Below are 19,457 nucleotides of genomic sequence, written 5' to 3'. Positions count from 1 at the left end.
ATGTTATCATTCGCTGGTAAATGGATGGAATTGGAGAACATCATTCTGAGTGAGGTTAGCCTGGCCCAAAAGACCAAAAATCCTATGTTCTCCCTCATATGTGGACATTAGATCAAGGGCAAACACAACAAGGGGATTGGACTTTGAGCACATGATAAAAGTGAAAGCACACAAGGGAGGGGTGAGGATAGGTAAGACACCTAAAAAACTAGCTAGCATTTGTTGCCCTTAATGCAGAGAAACTAAAGCAGAAACCTTAAAAGCAATTGAGGCCAATAGGAAAAGGGGACCAGTAACTAGAGAAAAGGTTACCTCAAAAAGAATTAACCTAGAAGGTAACACACACACACACAGGAAATTAATGTGAGTCAACTCCCTGTATAGCTATCCTTATCTCAACCAGCAAAAACCCTTGTTCCTTCCTATTATTGCTTATACTCTCTCTTCAGCAAAATTAGAGATAAAAGCAAAATAGTTTCTGCTGGGTATTGAGGGGGTGGGGGGAAGAGGGAGGAGGCAGAGTGGGTGGTAAGGGAGGGAGTGGGGGCAGGGGGGAGAAATGACCCAAGCCTTGTATGCACATATGAATAATAAAACAATAAAAAAAAAAAAGATAAAGCTTTTTTTTTTTTGTCAGTTTTGGGGTCTGAATGCAGCGACTTCCACATGCTAGGTGAACACCCTACCACTTGATCGGTGTCCCTGGCCCTTTTGTTTACTACTTTATTTTCATTTTGGCAGCACTTGGGTTTGAACTCAGGGCTTCACGCTTTTACAACTTGAGCCATTTTACCAGCCCTCCCCCCCTTTTTTTTTGACATAGGGTCTTGCTAACTTTTGCCAGGGCTGGCCTTGAAATCATGGTCCTCACCTCCACCTCCCAAGTAGCTCTGGGATTACAGATGTGTACCATTATGCTGGCTCCTCCCTACTTTTTGAACCCATGATCTCACATGCTATTAAGCACCCTACCAGTGAGCCAGCTCAAGGTTAGAATATCTTTAAAGATATCTGGTCTCTCTTTTAGCACCTCTTAATGCAAAACAAATTTTGTTTTCAGAAACTAAAGAATGTGTTGTAATCTAGGAATACTGAATTTCTCATCAGTGTAGGAAAATATATCTGTGTTACTTAGAGTTCTTACTGTTTGTAGTTGGAGAGGTCCAACTTCTTGAGTTTTAGGGTGATATGCTGTATTTCTACTATACTTTAAAAAATGAGGAGGCATGCTTTTACTGAGAGTTTTTTCCCAAGATTTATTTTGTAGATTATAGAGAGCCATTTAAGGTAATTAATCTAGACAGAGATGTGCTCATGTTTGTTCTGTAAATAAACCATACTACATATATTTTAACTTGCTTTTAAAAATTAAAACTATTGCCAGGTGCCAGGGGCTCATGCCTGTAATGCTAACTACTTAGGAGGCAGAGATCAGGAGGATTACATCTCGAAGCTGACCCAGACAAATAGTGCTTTGAGACCTTATCTTGAAAAACCCTTTACAAAAATAGGGCTTGTGGAGTGGCTTGAGGTGCAGGACCTGAGTTCAAGCCCCAGTACCAAAAAAAAAAAAAACCAAAATCTTATACAGATACCTTATATATTAGTAGATTCATTTGTAACATTAATTAAAGTGATTACACTGTATTTAATCAATCCCTGTTTTTTGTGTTGGATATTTTCAAGATAGGGTCTCACAGACTCTTTTCCTTGGCTGGCTTCGAATCATGATCCTCCTGATCTCTGCCTTCTAAGTAGCTAGGGTTACAGGCGTGAGCCACTGACAACTGCCTGTTTCTAAGAGACATAAACAGTTTGCCGGTAAGTATCGCTATATAGACCTGTGTGATTCACACCTCTCGCTTGCTCATCATAAGCAGGTGGTATTAATACCACCATTACACAAAAGGAGAAATTGAGAAAGGAGAAGTACCTTGGGTTTATACTATTTCCAAGTCCTAGGTTCAGTCATGCGTCTTCTGGTTGGAAATGTTAGGATCTTGGTACTTCATACCAGTTTTTTGTTGTTTTTTTGCCCCCTCTGTTGCTGGAGATCAAAACCAGGGCCTAGCACATGCTGATCATTCACTCTACTATTGAGCTACATTTCTACCCCCAACTTCCTCAGTTATTTCCCCTGTGATCTGAAGGGTTGTGGGGCTTGCATGTCATTCACTGTTATTCTACCCAGGCATGCATTTGATCCTGCTGTAGGATCATAAAAAATCTTCATTCAACAAAAGTATGTCCTACTTGTTTTTTTTTTTCCTTTTTGTGGTACTGTGACTTGAACTGAAGGCCTACACCTTGAGCCATGACTCTAGCCTTTTTTTGTGATGGATTTTTTTCAACATAGGTTATCACGAACTATTTGGCCTGGCTGGCTTTGAACTGTGGTCCTCCTGGTCTCTGCTTCCGGAGTAGCTAGGATTACAGGTGTGAGCCACCAGAACCCGGCATGTTTGTCTTTGTTTTATTGTTGCAGGATACTCAAGGACAGGAAAACGGGATACCAAGGCAGTTCAGCAGGAAGCAGTGTTTTATTGTGCCAGCACAGACTCAGTGGACTTGTGTCCAGAGGCTGAGCCCCGAGAGCAAAGGGGCCTTACCTTATATACCCTTGCAAGCAGGTTACAAAAGCAAGAAGCAAGGTTTATATATGGCTGCATGCAACTCTATTGGCTACTTCACCCCCACCCCCAGTGCTATGTGACCTTCTTCATGTTTAGATTCTTTTAAGTTTTACCTTCCTCTATGCCATCCCCTCCCTCCTGCTACATTATCAGAACACAGACTTGCTTGTTTCTTTTCTGCCTCTCTTCCCTGCTACATTATAATTTAAAAAATTTTTTCATCTGAGAATTTTAGCAATTGTGTGTGCTGAGGAAAAACATACATTTGTTACATGACTTGTGGTCATTTATAAGCATATGCAGGAAATAGTCCTGGGTCATTGAATAACTGCTGTGTTAGATAAACACATCAGTTTCAGAATTGATGAATGGTTGCATTCATAAATGTGTACTCAACAAAGCTAACTCTGTTTAAATAAGAGTTAGAAGAGGCAGACTGGGCAAAGCTAGCCACATGGGCACTAGAGTCAGGGGGACACAAAGCTAGTCCCATCATGAGGTAGCTTCTCTATGGAGATGAGCCATCTCGGTATCTCCCTTGCATTTGGTGTACCTTGTTAGGGAAATCAGTGGAAGGAAGACTGACTTTGGCTGCTGTTTCGTAAAAATTGACCAACAGCTAGTCTTTTTTTTGTTTGTTTTTGGTGGCACTGTGGTTTGAACGCAAGGCCTCATGCTTGCTAGTCAGGTGCTCTAACCACTTGAGCCACTCTACCAGCCCTAATTTGTGCTAGCTGTCTAGGGCTTATCAGGCATTCTACCACTTGAACCACTCCACCAACCCTTCTAACAGCTAATCTTGAATACCTTGGATACCTAAAATGAAGCCTTAGAAGTCAGAAATGGTTTTAACTAATAGAAGAAACTACCTTCAAATGGTATTTACTGTTCTTTATAAATAATGTCTTGTTTATTTGGCACTTTAAGCACATTTTCATAAATAGGGTTTAGTTCATTGGGCCTCAAATTTTACCAACAAACGACCTTTAGTAGCAGAGAAAAGTAAACAATTTGAGAAAAATTGTCTGATGAGGAGGTTTCTGAAGGAAAAGCTGTAAGTGGCAAGTAGGAGAAGTTTTGAGGGCCAATCACATCAATTTTCCATTTTTCTTCTTATAAATTTTGCATGTGTATTATTGCAGTATTCTATTACTGCAATCAAATATTTTAAATACCTTGGCATTATATAAGGAGTGTTCTGAGAGATGTACTTTGTTTACCCAAGACTTCTAGTATGCCTGGCCTGCTCTTCATACCTCCACCCCCCTTTTTTTCCAAAGTAGTGGGGCTTGAATTCAGTATGCTTTGCATGGTACGCAGATGCTATACCTCTTGAGCCACACCCTTTTATTTATATTTTGTTTTTGAGATAGGGTCTCACCATCCTTGCTTAGCCTGGCCTTAAACTCATGATCTTCCTTCCCTTACCTCCCAAGTTGCTGCAATTTGAGGTGTGTACCCCTGTGCCTGGCTTCTACATACCCTTTTGTCCCATTTTATGAGAGAATGACAGTCCTTCTACAACAGCACAGCAAACCAATGAAACAGATACTGCACCAGGTTTATAGTTGAAGAAACTGGGGCTGAACGTTTGTGGCTACACAAATAGGGCTACACAAACAGCTACTAAGTAGGAGAACTGGCGCTATCTCAAGTTCCCAAATTCAGTCTTGTCTTCCATGCCTCCTCAACCAGGTAATATTTACAAAGAAGATGCTATAATGAGCCGTTCTGGGTGGGAATTGGATGGCCAATAGCATCTTGTAATTTAGCTGTCTAAGAAAATAGTACTTTCACAACAGCCCAGGTGATTCATAGGCACACCATGGTAGAAGGAGCAAAAAAAAAAAAGAAAATAGTAACTAGGGAGAAACGGTGTATAACAGCAAAAAAACTAACCTGTGCGAGGCATGAAATGTTACAATGCAGTGGGTGACTTTCCAAGTAAGCAATCGAGATAAAAGTCCTCAGAGTTCTGAGAAGAGAGCAACTGGATTGAAGAATGTAAAATTGTTTTTCTTTCTCACACATCAGAGCACTTTGGAGATGGCAAGATTAATTTATCTGATGAGGGAAGGCACATGGAGGGAACATGAAGCCTGTCAGCATTTCTCAGCCATTAGTGAAGTGCACCCTTTCTGATGCCTTCTCTCTCCCTCTTCTGGGCAAACAAGAAGAAAACTAATCAGGAACAATTTTATCAAGCTTAACTTTTTGGTGTTTTTTTTTTTTTAACAAAAATAACAGACTGGTTGTCCTTTTGCCAAGTACGAAGATATTGATGAAGAATCCCTTCTGTTTGTAGTCAATAAATTGGTAAAAATTGATGCAATTGTTCTATTGAAAGTACACAAGCATGCATTTCGCAAAATATATGGGTTTTTTAGCTATGAGTTTGGTGCTATATATTATATCAAAGGTAGAGCCTTTCCTTTCTAGCAATTTGTATGCATGTAGAACCTCAACTTTACCATGATAAAAATGGGACCCTTGAATCCCACCAGCTGTCATCCCCACTACACCCATTACTCCCATGTCATTAAATGACCCCACTACCCCTGCACTCACCTATACTAGAAGTACTGAAAACCTATCAGTCACCATTAGTTCTCTCCCTTGTTACTCCTCCATCTAGTCTGGTAGCAAATCCCTTAATATACCCTCTGTTCTCCAGCTGAACTGCTGACCACTCCTGTTTATCCTTTAGGACTCTGTGAGACTGGGCACCAGTGGCTCATGCCTGTGATCCTACCTACTCAGGAGGCATAGATCAGGAGGATCATGGTTCAAAGCCAGCCTGGATAAATAGTTTGTGAGACCTATCACAAAAAACCCTTTGCAAAAATAGGGCTAGTGGAGTGGCTCAAGGTGAAGGCTCTGAGTTAAAGCTCCAGTACTGCAAAAAAACAAAAAAAAAAGTGATGTCTTCTGTACTTAAAAATTGATGAGAATAGATCTTAAGTGTTTTTACCTTGAAATGATAAGTAGGTGAGATGATAGATATTTTAATTAGAGTTAATCACTTCACAGTATATATATATATCAGAGCATCATGTAACATATACCATAAATATCTACAATTTTTGTTTGCTAATTATATTAATGAAGCTGGGGAAAAGCAGTTGACTGTTCCTTGAAGTCAGGGAACTTAGCTTCTTCCTCTTTGCCAACCTACAACCAGGCACATTTAGACCCTCAGTAGATGTTTTCTTGTTTGCTTTATTTGTTTGTTTTTGAGACAGGGTCTTGCTATGTAGCTCAAGCTAGCTTTGAGCTCAGAGTCTTAAATGCAGAGATTATAGGTGTGCACCAGCACACCCAGCCATCAGTAATTTTTTTTTTTTTTTTGAGTCAGAGTCCTCACTCTGTAGCCCAGGCTGGTCTCAAATGTACTGTCCTCCTTCATCAGCCTTCCAAGTCCTGGGATTACAGGTTTGCATCACCATGCCTGGCAATAAGTATTTTTAAATAAATAGGTTGAATGAAAGAATTATTAATTAATGTGTGGTGCTTGTGAAGCGTCCTATTGAAGGAGGCTATAAAGGTAGGTAGAGGGTAGGTCTTGAAGTCTGAAAACCATAAAAAGAAGTGAGCAAATATAGCAGGGCATATGGCCTCTCTATAGCCAGCTGTGGTCATGTAGTTCTGACCAAGGAAGTCAGAAGTGATAGGTGCAGTTTCACAAAGTCTCTGAGTAGTAGAAGCATGTTTTGCCCTTTCTTTCCTTTCTGCTGGCTGGAATGTAACCCAAATACTGGGACTTCCACAGCCCCACATCCATGTAGTGCAACCACATCCTAGGGCTGGAGGAATAGGAGTCAGAAAAAGACTTGGCAGGAGGGAGAGCATTCTGGGAGAAGGAATGGAATGAAAGGACACTTTGAAAGACCAGAGAGAAGATATCCTGGCAAAGGAGTTGGGAAAGGAGTTACCAGAGTGATGAGAGGAAAACCAAGGAAGTGTTTCAAGAAAGAGGAACTGTGCAGCTACTAAGAACTGAGTAAGACAGAGATCCAGCAAATGCCATGTGCCTTCATGGTGGGGGCAGAAGTGGTATCGGAAGGCAGGAGATGACCTGGAAACTGACAGAGAACTTAGGATAGAGGGACTAGATGGAAGGGTTGTAGAATGAAGGAAAGGTTTTCCAGACATCCTGGAATGTGTTCATATACCAGTGGACAAAATCCTGTTGAGGCAATATTTTGAGAGCATGAGAGTGGATGAGGCCCACAATAGCTGGTCAGACATGGGATGTTTTGCAAGGAGGAGGACACTTCCTGTGTAGTAAAAGGATTCCAGAAGGAAGAAAATGTAGATGCCCTACATTCCTTCAGTGCCTCTGCTTCCCCAGGAATAACAGGCATGCCACAGTCAGGGCCCTGCATCCTGCCCCAGCCCCATCTCTGTCCATGTATCTCCCTATGATCTAGATAAAGCCAGCCACACAGTTTCTCAGACAACCTGTCCTTGCTGCTTCTCGGCCTTGAACATGCTCTTCCAACTGGCTGGCACCATCTCCTTTTCTCCACCTGTGAGATCATTCTTTAAAAACCAACTTGAATACTGCATCTTTTTTAAGCCTTTTTGTTTTCCCTATCTCATCCCAAGCCCAGTGAAAACCTAGTCTAGCAGGCTGGGCCAAGAACTGTACTTTATTCACCTGTATCTTCCATGTTGTTTGTGGATGAATGAATTTTGATTACCTGTTCCTTTAGCAATTATTAATGAAATAAAGGTGGGATGAAAGTTATATTAAACTCTTAGTTTTTAATGCAGAGAACACATTATTTCTTTTTCTCTTTTATTCTAGGTGGTTCTGGAATGGAGCCGGGATCAATACCATGTTTTGTTTGACTCCTATAGAGACAATGTTGCTGGAAAGTCCTTTCAGAATCGGTGAGGAAAAAGCTGTTTTGGAGAGTATGTTACTTGGACTTAAATGCGTCACGAAATCATTCACATTTTAGATATGACAGTGGAAGGACTCTTTTTCAGTTATGCACATGGTTTATATAGTAAAGAGTTACAGTATGCCCACCTGAAGAAATTTTGTGGTTCACCACATTTTGTGGGTAAAAGTCCTGATTCCTAAGGAAAAATCCTGCCTTACTGTTTGTGTATGCTAAGTTGCAGGGTCATTTTATCTGGCCCCACTTCTGTGCCATAAAGGATGAGGTGTCCTCCCTAGGGTGAAGAAACTTCTCAAGTGGCTACTACACAGTCAGTTGTAAGCCCTGGCCAGTGTTGACAGTGTTCTTTCACTGCCCCACAGGTTGCCACATCTTGCTACCCCTCTGTGGAGGAGGCACAAACAGTTTCGCCACCTGGGTCAGGCCAGGCTTCTTGATGGAATGCTGCCTCACCTTTCCTTGTCCTTGGGGATTTTTCTCCTCCTTCACAAGCCAACTTCACAATGAAAGCAATTTTTTTCCAAAATCCTTTTCCTTCTTGCAGATAAAATGAATGACACAGATCCTTTTTTGTTATTTGTCTATAAAACTATTATTTATATTGTTTTATAAAACAGTGTGTGTAGTTGAAAACATTTCAAACAATACAGAAAAATAAAAAGTTAAGGTCTCCCCCTGTTAATTCCTAATGTTCCTTCACCCAGGGAAACTACTACTAATGAATTTTTGTTTTAGATGCTTCTTTGATATTTTTCTAGCAAACAAAAATCCTGAATCCTCTTTTTTCAAATTTTTAGTCTATATCAATTGATCCTTATTTTCATTGTAATGGTGCACAGTTAATTACTACGGGCAAGGGGCCAAAGGTGACCTAAGCAAACATGGAGTAGCTAACAAAGGTAGTTAGTCCACAGAAAACCTTAATTTAACTGTGAGAGGGAATAATTATAAAGTTCTGTGAAATCTGGCTGCCCATTTTCCCCTGAAGATAGGTTTCAAAACTCCTTCCCTCTTTTCTTACTGGACTAGAAAGCCTGTTACCTGATCATGCACCTCCAAAGCAGCCCAGCAGTTTCTGAGTGTCTGGAGACTGAGCATCACCACTTCCTGTGGAGTTGGTTCTTAGAGTGTGTACACATTTCCTTGTCCCTCTATTCACATGAGTGCCTGTGTGGTTTCTATGAGCTAAGTAGTTTGTTTTTGTTTTTGCAGCACTGGGGTTTGAACTCAGGGCCTACACCTTGAGCCACTCCACCAGCCTGTTTTTGTGATGGGTCTTTTGAGATAGAGTCTCACGAATTATTTTGGCTGGGCTGGCCTCGAGCTGTGATCCTCCTGATCTCTGCCTCCTAAGTAGCTAGGATAACAGGCATGAGCCACCAGTGCCTGGCCTAAGTAGTTTTTTTTTTTGGCTTGCTGATTTTATTTAATTTATTTATTTATTTTTTCATTTTTCTTTTATTATTCATATGTGCATACAAGGCTTGGTTCATTTCTCCCCCCTGCCCCCACCCCCTCCCTTACCACCCACTCCGCCCCCTCCCGCTCCCCCGCCTCAATACCCAGCAGAAACTATTTTGCCCTTATCTCTAATTTTGTTGTAGAGAGAGTATAAGCAATAATAGGAAGGAACAAGGGGTTTTGCTGGTTGAGATAAGGATAGCTATACAGGGCATTGACTCACATTGATTTCCTGTGCGTGGGTGTTACCTTCTAGGTTAATTCTTTTTGATCTAACCTTTTCTCTAGTTCCTGGTCCCCTTTTCCTATTGGCCTCAGTTGCTTTAAGGTATCTGCTTTAGTTTCTCTGCGTTAAGGGCAACAAATGCTAGCTGGTTTTTTAGGTGTCTTACCTATCCTCACCCCTCCCTTGTGTGCTCTCGCTTTTATCATGTGCTCATAGTCCAATCCCCTTGTTGTGTTTGCCCTTGATCTAATGTCCACATATGAGGGAGAACATACGATTTTTGGTCTTTTGGGCCAGGCTAACCTCACTCAGAATGATGTTCTACAATTCCATCCATTTACCAGCGAATGATAACATTTCGTTCTTCTTCATGGCTGCATAAAATTCCATTGTGTATAGATACCACATTTTCTTAATCCATTCGTCAGTGCTGGGGCATCTTGGCTGTTTCCATAACTTGGCTATTGTGAATAGTGCCGCAATAAACATGGATGTGCAGGTGCCTCTGGAGTAACAGTCTTTTGGGTATATCCCCAAGAGTGGTATTGCTGGATCAAATGGTAGATCGATGTCCAGCTTTTTAAGTAGCCTCCAAATTTTTTTCCAGAGTGGTTGTACTAGTCTACATTCCCACCAACAGTGTAAGAGGGTTCCTTTTTCACCGCATCCTCGCCAACACCTGTTGTTGGTGGTGTTGCTGATGATGGCTATTCTAACAGGGGTGAGGTGGAATCTTAGTGTGGTTTTAATTTGCATTTCCTTTATTGTTAGAGATGGTGAGCATTTTTTCATGTGTTTTCTGGCCATTTGAATTTCTTCTTTTGAGAAAGTTCTGTTTAGTTCACATGTCCATTTCTTTATTGGTTCATTAGTTTTGGGAGAATTTAGTTTTTTAAGTTCCCTGTATATTCTGGTTATCAGTCCTTTGTCTGATGTATAATTGGCAAATATTTTCTCCCACTCTGTGGGTGTTCTCTTCAGTTTAGAGACCATTTCTTTTGATGAACAGAAGCTTTTTAGTTTTATGAGGTCCCATTTATCTATGCTATCTCTTAGTTGCTGTGCTGCTGGGGTTTCATTGAGAAAGTTCTTACCTATACCTACTAACTCCAGAGTATTTCCTACTCTTTCTTGTATCAACTTAAGAGTTTGGGGTCTGATATTAAGATCCTTGATCCATTTTGAGTTAATATTGGTATAGGGTGATATACATGGATCTAGTTTCAGTTTTTTGCAGACTGCTAACCAGTTTTCCCAGCAGTTTTTGTTGAAGAGGCTGCTATTTCTCCATCGTATATTTTTAGCTCCTTTGTCAAAGATAAGTTGCTCATAGTTGTGTGGCTTCATATCTGGATCCTCTATTCTGTTCCACTGGTCTTCATGTCTGTTTTTGTGCCAGTACCATGCTGTTTTTATTGTTATTGCTTTGTAATATAGTTTGAAGTCAGGTATTGTGATACCTCCTGCATTGTTCTTTTGACTGAGTATTGCCTTGGCTATTCGTGGCTTCTTGTGTTTCCATATAAATTTCACAGTAGATTTTTCAATCTCTTTAATGAATGTCATTGGAATTTTGATGGGAATTGCATTAAACGTAGATTACTTTGGGGAGTATCGACATTTTTACTATGTTGATTCTACCAATCCATGAGCATGGGAGATCTCTCCACTTTCTATAGTCTTCCTCAATCTCTTTCTTCAGAAGTGTATAGTTTTCCTTGTAGAGGTCTTTCACATCTTTTGTTAGGTTTACACCTAGGTATTTGATTTTTTTTGAGGCTATTGTAAATGGAATTGTTTTCATACATTCTTTTTCTGTTTGCTCATTGTTAGTGTATAGAAATGCTAATGATTTTTCTATGTTGATTTTTTTTTTTTTCATTTTACTTTTATTATTCATATGTGCATACAAGGCTTGGTTTATTTCTCCCCCCTGCCCCCACCCCCTCCCTTACCACCCACTCCACCCCCTCCCGCTCCCCCCTCAATACCCAGCAGAAACTATTTTGCCCTTATCTCTAATTTTGTTGTAGAGAGAGTATAAGCAATAATAGGAAGGAACAAGGGGTTTTGCTGGTTGAGATAAGGATAGCTATACAGGGCATTGACTCACATTGATTTCCTGTGCATGGGTGTTACCTTCTAGGTTAATTCTTTTTGATCTAACCTTTTCTCTAGTTCCTGGTCCCCTTTTCCTATTGGCCTCAGTTGCTTTAAGGTATCTGCTTTAGTTTCTCTGCGTTAAGGGCAACAAATGCTAGCTAGTTTTTTAGGTGTCTTACCTATCCTCAACCCTCCCTTGTGTGCTCTCGCTTTTATCATGTGCTCATAGTCCAATCCCCTTGTTGTGTTTGCCCTTGATCTAATGTCCACATATGAGGGAGAACATACGATTTTTGGTCTTTTGAGCCAGGCTAACCTCACTCAGAATGATGTTCTCCAATTCCATCCATTTACCAGCGAATGATAACATTTCGTTCTTCTTCATGGCTGCATAAAATTCCATTGTGTATAGATACCACATTTTCTTAATCCATTCGTCAGTGCTGGGGCATCTTGGCTGTTTCCATAACTTGGCTATTGTGAATAGTGCCGCAATAAACATGGATGTGCAGGTGCCTCTGGAGTAACAGTCTTTTGGGTATATCCCCAAGAGTGGTATTGCTGGATCAAATGGTAGATCAATGTCCAGCTTTTTAAGTAGCCTCCAAATTTTTTTCCAGAGTGGTTGTACTAGTCTACATTCCCACCAACAGTGTAAGAGGGTTCTTTTTTCCCCGCATCCTTGCCAACACCTGTTGTTGGTGGTGTTGCTGATGATGGCTATTCTAACAGGGGTGAGGTGGAATCTTAGTGTGGTTTTAATTTGCATTTCCTTTATTGCTAGAGATGGTGAGCATTTTTTCATGTGTTTTCTGGCCATTTGAATTTCTTCTTTTGAGAAAGTTCTGTTTAGTTCACATGCCCATTTCTTTATTGGTTCATTAGTTTTGGGAGAATTTAGTTTTTTAAGTTCCCTGTATATTCTGGTTATCAGTCCTTTGTCTGATGTATAATTGGCAAATATTTTCTCCCACTCTGTGGGTGTTCTCTTCAGTTTAGAGACCATTTCTTTTGATGAACAGAAGCTTTTTAGTTTTATGAGGTCCCATTTATCTATGCTATCTCTTAGTTGCTGTGCTGCTGGGGTTTCATTGAGAAAGTTCTTACCTATACCTACTAACTCCAGAGTATTTCCTACTCTTTCTTGTATCAACTTAAGAGTTTGGGGTCTGATATTAAGATCCTTGATCCATTTTGAGTTAATCTTGGTATAGGGTGATATACATGGATCTAGTTTCAGTTTTTTGCAGACTGCTAACCAGTTTTCCCAGCAGTTTTTGTTGAAGAGGCTGCTATTTCTCCATCGTATATTTTTAGCTCCTTTGTCAAAGATAAGTTGCTCATAGTTGTGTGGCTTCATATCTGGATCCTCTATTCTGTTCCACTGGTCTTCATGTCTGTTTTTGTGCCAGTACCATGCTGTTTTTATTGTTATTGCTTTGTAATATAGTTTGAAGTCAGGTATTGTGATACCTCCTGCATTGTTCTTTTGACTGAGTATTGCCTTGGCTATTCGTGGCCTCTTGTGTTTCCATATAAATTTAACAGTAGATTTTTCAATCTCTTTGATGAATGTCATTGGAATTTTGATGGGAATTGCATTAAACTCTATGTTGATTTTATATCCTGCTACCTTGCTATAGCTATTGATGATGTCTAGAAGCTTCTGAGTAGAGTTTTTGGGTCTTTAAGGTATAGGATCATGTCGTCTGCAAATAGGGATATTTTGACAGTTTCTTTACCTATTTGTATTCCTTTTATTCCTTCTTCTTGCCTAATTGCTCTGGCTAGGAATTCCAGTACTATGTTGAATAGGAGTGGATATAGTGGGCATCCTTGTCTGGTTCCTGATTTTAGAGGGAATGGTTTTAATTTCTCTCCGTTAAGTATAATGCTGGCTGTAGGTTTGTCATATATAGCTTTTATAATGTTGAGGAACTTTCCTTCTATTCCTAGTTTTCTTAGAGCTTTTATCATGAAATGATGTTGGATCTTATCAAAGGCTTTTTCTGCATCTATTGAGATGATCAAGTGGTTTTTGTCTTTGCTTCTGTTAATGTGGTTTATTACGTTTATTGATTTTCGTATGTTGAACCACCCCTGCATCCCTGGGATGAAGCCTACCTGGTCGTGGTGAATAATATTTTTGATGTGTTGCTGAATTGCTGCTGGGCATGATGGTGCATGCCAGCACTTGCAAGGCTGAGGCAGGAGGATCTCGAGTTCAAGTCTAGGTTGGCCTCATAGTGAATTCCTGTCTCGAAAACACAAAACAAGAAACAAAAATCCTGTTGATTATGTTGTGTGTGTCAAGCACATTCTGGTCCCAAATATCTCAAGGAAGAAGTGCTGTGGGATTCTTGCATTGACCTAAAGCTTTGGTCTTTTGCTTTGGCATTCCTTCAACAAAGATTGAATCTTTGAGCCGTAAGCCTGTTCTAAACACTGACATAAGTCTATCATATAGCAGTGGTTGAGTGGGGGAGTACTGTGTAAGAACAACAGGGAATCACTTCATGTTTTCCTTAGAAAAGTTTTCAGACACCCCCTGGGGCTCTCGTGAGACCCTCGGGTTCTGTGAAATCAGAAATTTATTTGCTTTTTTTATTATTGTGTTTGTATAGTGATGGTATAAAAGCAACAGTGGATCAAATTGCTCACACCTTACTATTCTAAACCACCTTATATTTGCAGGGGAAGAAAAAGCTATAATTACTAACCTGATTATGCCTTCACCTTTGAGCATACATCTTTTTAATATTCTACATCATACACACATTAACTGCATGGTGATTATCTTGAGGAAAAGCCCGGTGTGACTGAGTTGCAAGCTCAACTAGCCATTCTTTTCATGGAACACTATTGTTACTTCAAAGGACAAATGACAATGTGATTCCTCAGACTTGGTTATTTTTTATATTCTTGGCAATGAACAAATTGATATTATCACTTGAAGGAAAACAAATAGTAGTATTTGTTGCCAGTGGTAACATTTGAGTGTTCAGGTGAAAAGTAGAGTTTTGCAAAACTTGTTTCTACCACAGTGAGCTTAACCAGTTTCACAGTATCTTTATGATTAGATTTATGGTATCACCTTCCCCCACTTACATTTCATAATAGTATGTAAGAAGATTAATAAAATGTGTTAACATTTGGCAGATCTGCATAACTGAGCAAGCTATTATTTTCCAGATAACCATTGCAAGATGTTACAGAATCTTGGGTGGATAAAAGAACCATTCAAAATGCAAGAAAGACCAAATTTAACATAAAAACACCAGAAAGTTCACTAACATGGTTTCAGGTTTCATGTTGCAACTAATCTTTAAGAAGTATTAGAGAGAATGTATACTATTATCTGAAAAAGCTTCTGAAATACTCCTCTCCGGTTATATGTCTGTGTGTGTGAGCTAGAATTTTCTCCAAATACTCAGCCAAAGCAACATAGGAAAACAGATTGGATACAGAAGATTTGAGATGTTGCCAGACATTAAAGAGATTTGCAGAAATGTAAATCAACACCTGTCTTCTCAATAAATTTTTTGTTGTTTAGAAGATAGAAGTTTTGTTTGTTTTTGTTGTTGTTTGGTGTTGGTGATGGAACCTAGGGCCTTATGAAGACAAAGCAAGCACTCTACCACTGAGCTGTCCGCCAACCCTAGAAAATACAGTTATTACAGTTCATTACAAAAATTATAAAATGTTTACATGAGGGGGCTTATTGTTTTAAAATGAATTGCTTTTAAAATGTCTGTTTTATTTCAAATATGCAAATATGAATAATTACAACCTACAAACAAAAGCTCTTTGGGGTCCTTAATAATTTTTCAGTGATAAGGGACCCTTAATTTAGCAGTTGTCAAACTTTGGCATGTGATGGAGGGCTTGAGCAAAGCGAGTTTCTCCAGAATTTCTGAGTCTGTAGCTTTTAGGGTCTCTGAGAATTTGATTTCTCACAAGTTTTCCTGGTGGCATTGAAGCCACCTGGTCTGGTGACCACAATCAGACCTACTGCATTAAAGGACTCTTCATAAAATGTAATTTTCCTGCTTCTCTAATTTTCCTTTCAACAATGACCATTTCCCTGAGGAAAGTTCAAAATTAACCTTTTACTCTTGCCATTCATTGAGTACTGCACTGTGACCTTGGTGTGGTGACAATGCCCACCCAGGTACTTGTCTGCTCAAAAGGCACTTCTGACATTGGAAAGCAAAGCTGCCTTATTAGAAAATCCGGATTTTCGAGTACAGCAGGTTTAATAAAATACTCTCATTTTCTTTCTAAAGAAAGTTTAAAAACATTTATTGACTTATTTATCTGAGACAGGGTCTCAACATAAAGCTGTGAGACAGTGAGTCAGCCTGGGGCTGTAAAATGCGGACATTAGATAGGTATAAAAATCTCTTCCAACTATTTAAGTTCTGTTTTCTTGCCTACTTTGTAGAATATAGAAACAAGGGTCTATTAAGTGACCTTGATACTCACTTAAACTAAGCAATGGTTAAAAATTGTAACACGTTTGGTCACCACACTTTGTTTCTGAGTCAGAGGTGATTTAGTCAGCTCTGAAATAAAGCTTTCCTTCTCATCTGGAAACCAAGATAGAGGACTAGTGGTTAGAACAAAAGATTCACAATCACCACTGCCATGTCTAATAGAAAAACGACTCACGACCTTGAGCATTTCGCATGATCTTATTTGGGTTTTCAGTTTCACCAGGGAATTAAATTCATCACGTAGTAATAATAACCTTACTAGAAGAGCTAACATATAAATGAATTTTATACTTAAGTTGTTTTCTTCAGTTGAACTTGATGGGTATCTCTTTATTTTATTAAAAACCATTAAGAGCAGGTAATTACTTTTACAGGAAAACTTTAGAACATGCATTTCTCAACCTCTACCTGTAACCTTTCATTTTACATATGTCACTCAAACAGTTTCATGAAATTTATTTTTAGTGTGAGCAACCTGGGAGATTGGGAATGACCTTGGATCATTTAATTGTGAGAATTATAAATCAGGTGGATTTTATTTTTGGAAACACTGATGTATATGCTGAAGGCATTGACTATAGTTATTTATCTAATAATTATGTATTATACCCCACTTGTGTACCAGGCACTATTCTAGGTCCTAGGCAGATGGTGGTGAACAAGATAAATTCATTGACCTTATGTAGAGCTGGCATTGTAGCGGGAGAAAGGTAAAATTCAGCCTACATGTAAATGAACTATTCTCAAAGTCACTTTCTAGATCAGCAGCAGCATTACCTGGGAACTTCCTAGAAAAGAGAATTCCAAGGCCCCACTCTGGACCTACTCAGTTAGAAACTCTGGAGACCAGCAAACTGTTTTCTAAGTCCTACACATGATTCTGATGCCTGTTAATGTTCGAGAACTATTGATATAGATAAATACAGAAAAAAACCCAGGTAGGGAAGCTTTTGTATACTGTTGCAGTAGGGAGAAAGATCACAAAGATGGAGGAAAGAAAGGAAATAATGAATGAAACAGGACACAATGCATGATACTGTTTCTACCCAGATGCATGCATAAAAGGGTACATCACAGTATGCTAAACATCTTCAAGTACAAAGGGCTACGGAAGCTGCATATTAAGCAATAAATTCTCTTTGGAGTAGGGAGAAGTGAAGGAGGATTGGGGAAGGAGGAGGTGATTAAAAGAAGAATGAAGGAGGCCAGGTGCTGGAGGCTCATTCCTTTAATTCTAGCTACTTGGGAGGCAGAGATTGGGAGGCCAGCCTGGGCAAAAGAGTTTGGGAGACCCTCATCTCAAGCAATGTCTGATTGTAGTGGCACAAGCCTGTCACCTCCAGTTACTTGGGGAAGCACAAACAAGAGGATCACAGTCCAGGCTGACCAGGGCATAAAGCAAGATCTTATCTCAAAAATAACCAATGGAAAAAGGGGTGAAGTGGTAGAGCACCTGCCTGGCGAGCATGAGGCCCTGAGTTCACACCACAGTATCTCTCACACACAAGCATGAAAGAAAGGACAGTTGACAGAGGGAAAGTAGGTTCAAAGGCACAAGATCATGGAGGTTCTTATGTGTTTGGGTAAGGGTAAGGGCAAAAAGCTACAACAATCAGAGCACAAGGTGCAGACCAGAAAGAACTTAGACTGTTCTGCAGGCAGCTGGAAACCTCCACCAGAAAACTATCTGGTAGGTAAGGTGATTCCTCATTTTCCTTACAAAGTTCTGGATACTATGTTACTCTTTGACCTTTGTCTCTAATTTGGCTCTTCCATTGTTCCCCTTTGCCTCAAGTAGAGAACACTGGCCTCTAGTTCCTCAAGCCAGCCAGATAAGCACTTGCCTCAGGGCATTTGCAAATGGTGATGTTATCTTTCTCTGACCTATTGATTGCTTCCAGGCTTTCTCTCAGCAGTTTTTTTTTTTTTTTTTAAGTTCTTGTAATGAATCCCAGGCCTCATGTTTGAGAATGCTGCCACACCACTGAGTTACTTCCCCCAACCCCAAAATGCCATCTTTTTGGTAAGGCCATCTTTGGTCTCCTTATTTAAAGTGACCCTCCGACATATACATACTTTCAACTATTCCCATTTTCTGCTTTATTTTCTCAGTAACATTTAACCATATCTTCCAACTTTATTTGGTTTATTTCCTATCTTCACTCTTTTAGAATGTAAGCTCTACATCAAGCCTACTCTCTCTTGTTTTTCTTTGAGAAATGGAGACATGGTCTCACTATGTAGCCCAGGCTGGCTTCAAACTTGTGATCCTCCTGCCTTAGCCTCCTGAGTGCTGGAATTGCAGGTGTGTACCTCCATACTTGGCTTACTTATTTCTTTTAAAACATGGTGGTCACTTTGACTTATTTTTTTTCCTTCTATAATCTGAAAGATTTAGCCACCAAACTACATTTATTGTCCCATGAAATAATTAACCCTGCACTCAGTAATACAGTTGTAGCCAAAAGCCTCATCCTATGCCTGGGCTGTGGGAAGGACAGCAGGAGGATAAGCTTTGGTACTTGGCCAGAAAACAAAACAAAAGAAAACTGTACAGTTGCTTGGAAACTGCCATACTTGGAAAGAACCATTCAAAGTAATGTCAGCACCCAAATGTATCCATGAAGTCCTGCGTCATAGATCAGAGCAGTATAGATCTGGAGCAGGCCCCAAAGGTGAAAGATGGGTGGGTTTTTGATAAGTTGGTGAGGCTTAAATAGCAGACGGAAGAATTGAAAGGCTGTTGACTCTGTTTTCAAGATGAGAGAATTAGGAATAAATGGAGCATGTTCAGATATAATTAGGAACAAATGGAGCATGTTCAGAAGGAATTCTGTCCTAGTGTCTTATCTGTATTATCAAATGCGTGTTGGGAGCTTCTGAGCCAGGCATTCTACCCCATGTTGGATGCTTTAGGGAACACAGCAGGAAGCTCTCCGACCTTCTGGGAGCATACATTTAAAGGAATACACATGTAATTAACAGAATAGGCAACCAACAAATTATTTAATATGTTAGAAAGGTGCAGGTGTTATGAAATAATAGAAAGGCATGGTGAGATGAGGAAGCTCAGGAGGGGCTGAGCTGGGGGCTTCAGGGCATGAGAAGGCTGCAGCATTAAATGGACCAGGTGTTCACCCCAGACTATTTGGACTGTTCGATAACGTTTGTGTTTTGTTTTTTAAGAAGTCAACTTCTTCATTTGCTAAAATATGAGAACATAGCAGTTTATCTAATCTGAGCTTCCAAGACCACTCACTCTACTCCCAAATAATGTTCTATTTATTTTTAATTTTTATTTTTTTGCAGTACTGGGAATTGATCCCAGGACCTTGTATATACTAGGATGTAGCACTGCCACTGAGCTACATCCCCAGTCTCCAAATAATCTTTTAAAATGGAGTGATATGTCAATCTCCTTATAGGGTGGTTAGGAGGATCAAATGATGCAAATTTCATGAAGTTTCTAGTGTAATGCAACTCAGGTAGAATGTGTTTGACAAACATTAACTCCCCTAGCTCCTGGAAAACATGCAGTTCTGTGATATATGCCTTATTAGGATGACTTTCTCTTTGATTTTTTTTTTTTCCATAACATGTAAGGGGTTTTTTTTGGAGATTTTTTTTA

At 39.7% G+C, this 19,457-nt stretch overlaps 1 protein-coding gene across 3 annotated transcripts in view; it reads left to right on the top strand.

The window, feature by feature from the left end:
- The window catches only part of Gnptab (N-acetylglucosamine-1-phosphate transferase subunits alpha and beta), an 81,548-nt gene that overhangs the window by 17,051 nt on the left and 45,040 nt on the right, over window positions 1-19,457 (top strand). For 2 of the 3 annotated variants that reach the window (XM_074084237.1, XM_074084236.1), the window contains exon 2: window positions 7,444-7,529. The exons of the other annotated variant lie outside the window; for it this stretch is intronic. In XM_074084237.1, coding sequence (XP_073940338.1) covers window positions 7,444-7,529 — 86 coding nt within the window. The remainder of the gene's footprint in view (window positions 1-7,443; window positions 7,530-19,457) is intronic. 3 annotated transcript variants of the gene reach the window in all.

Source organism: Castor canadensis, chromosome 8, assembly GCF_047511655.1.
Source record: "Castor canadensis chromosome 8, mCasCan1.hap1v2, whole genome shotgun sequence".
NCBI classification, from domain to species: domain Eukaryota; kingdom Metazoa; phylum Chordata; class Mammalia; order Rodentia; family Castoridae; genus Castor; species Castor canadensis.
This window is presented reverse-complemented; position numbering and strand designations above follow the sequence as displayed.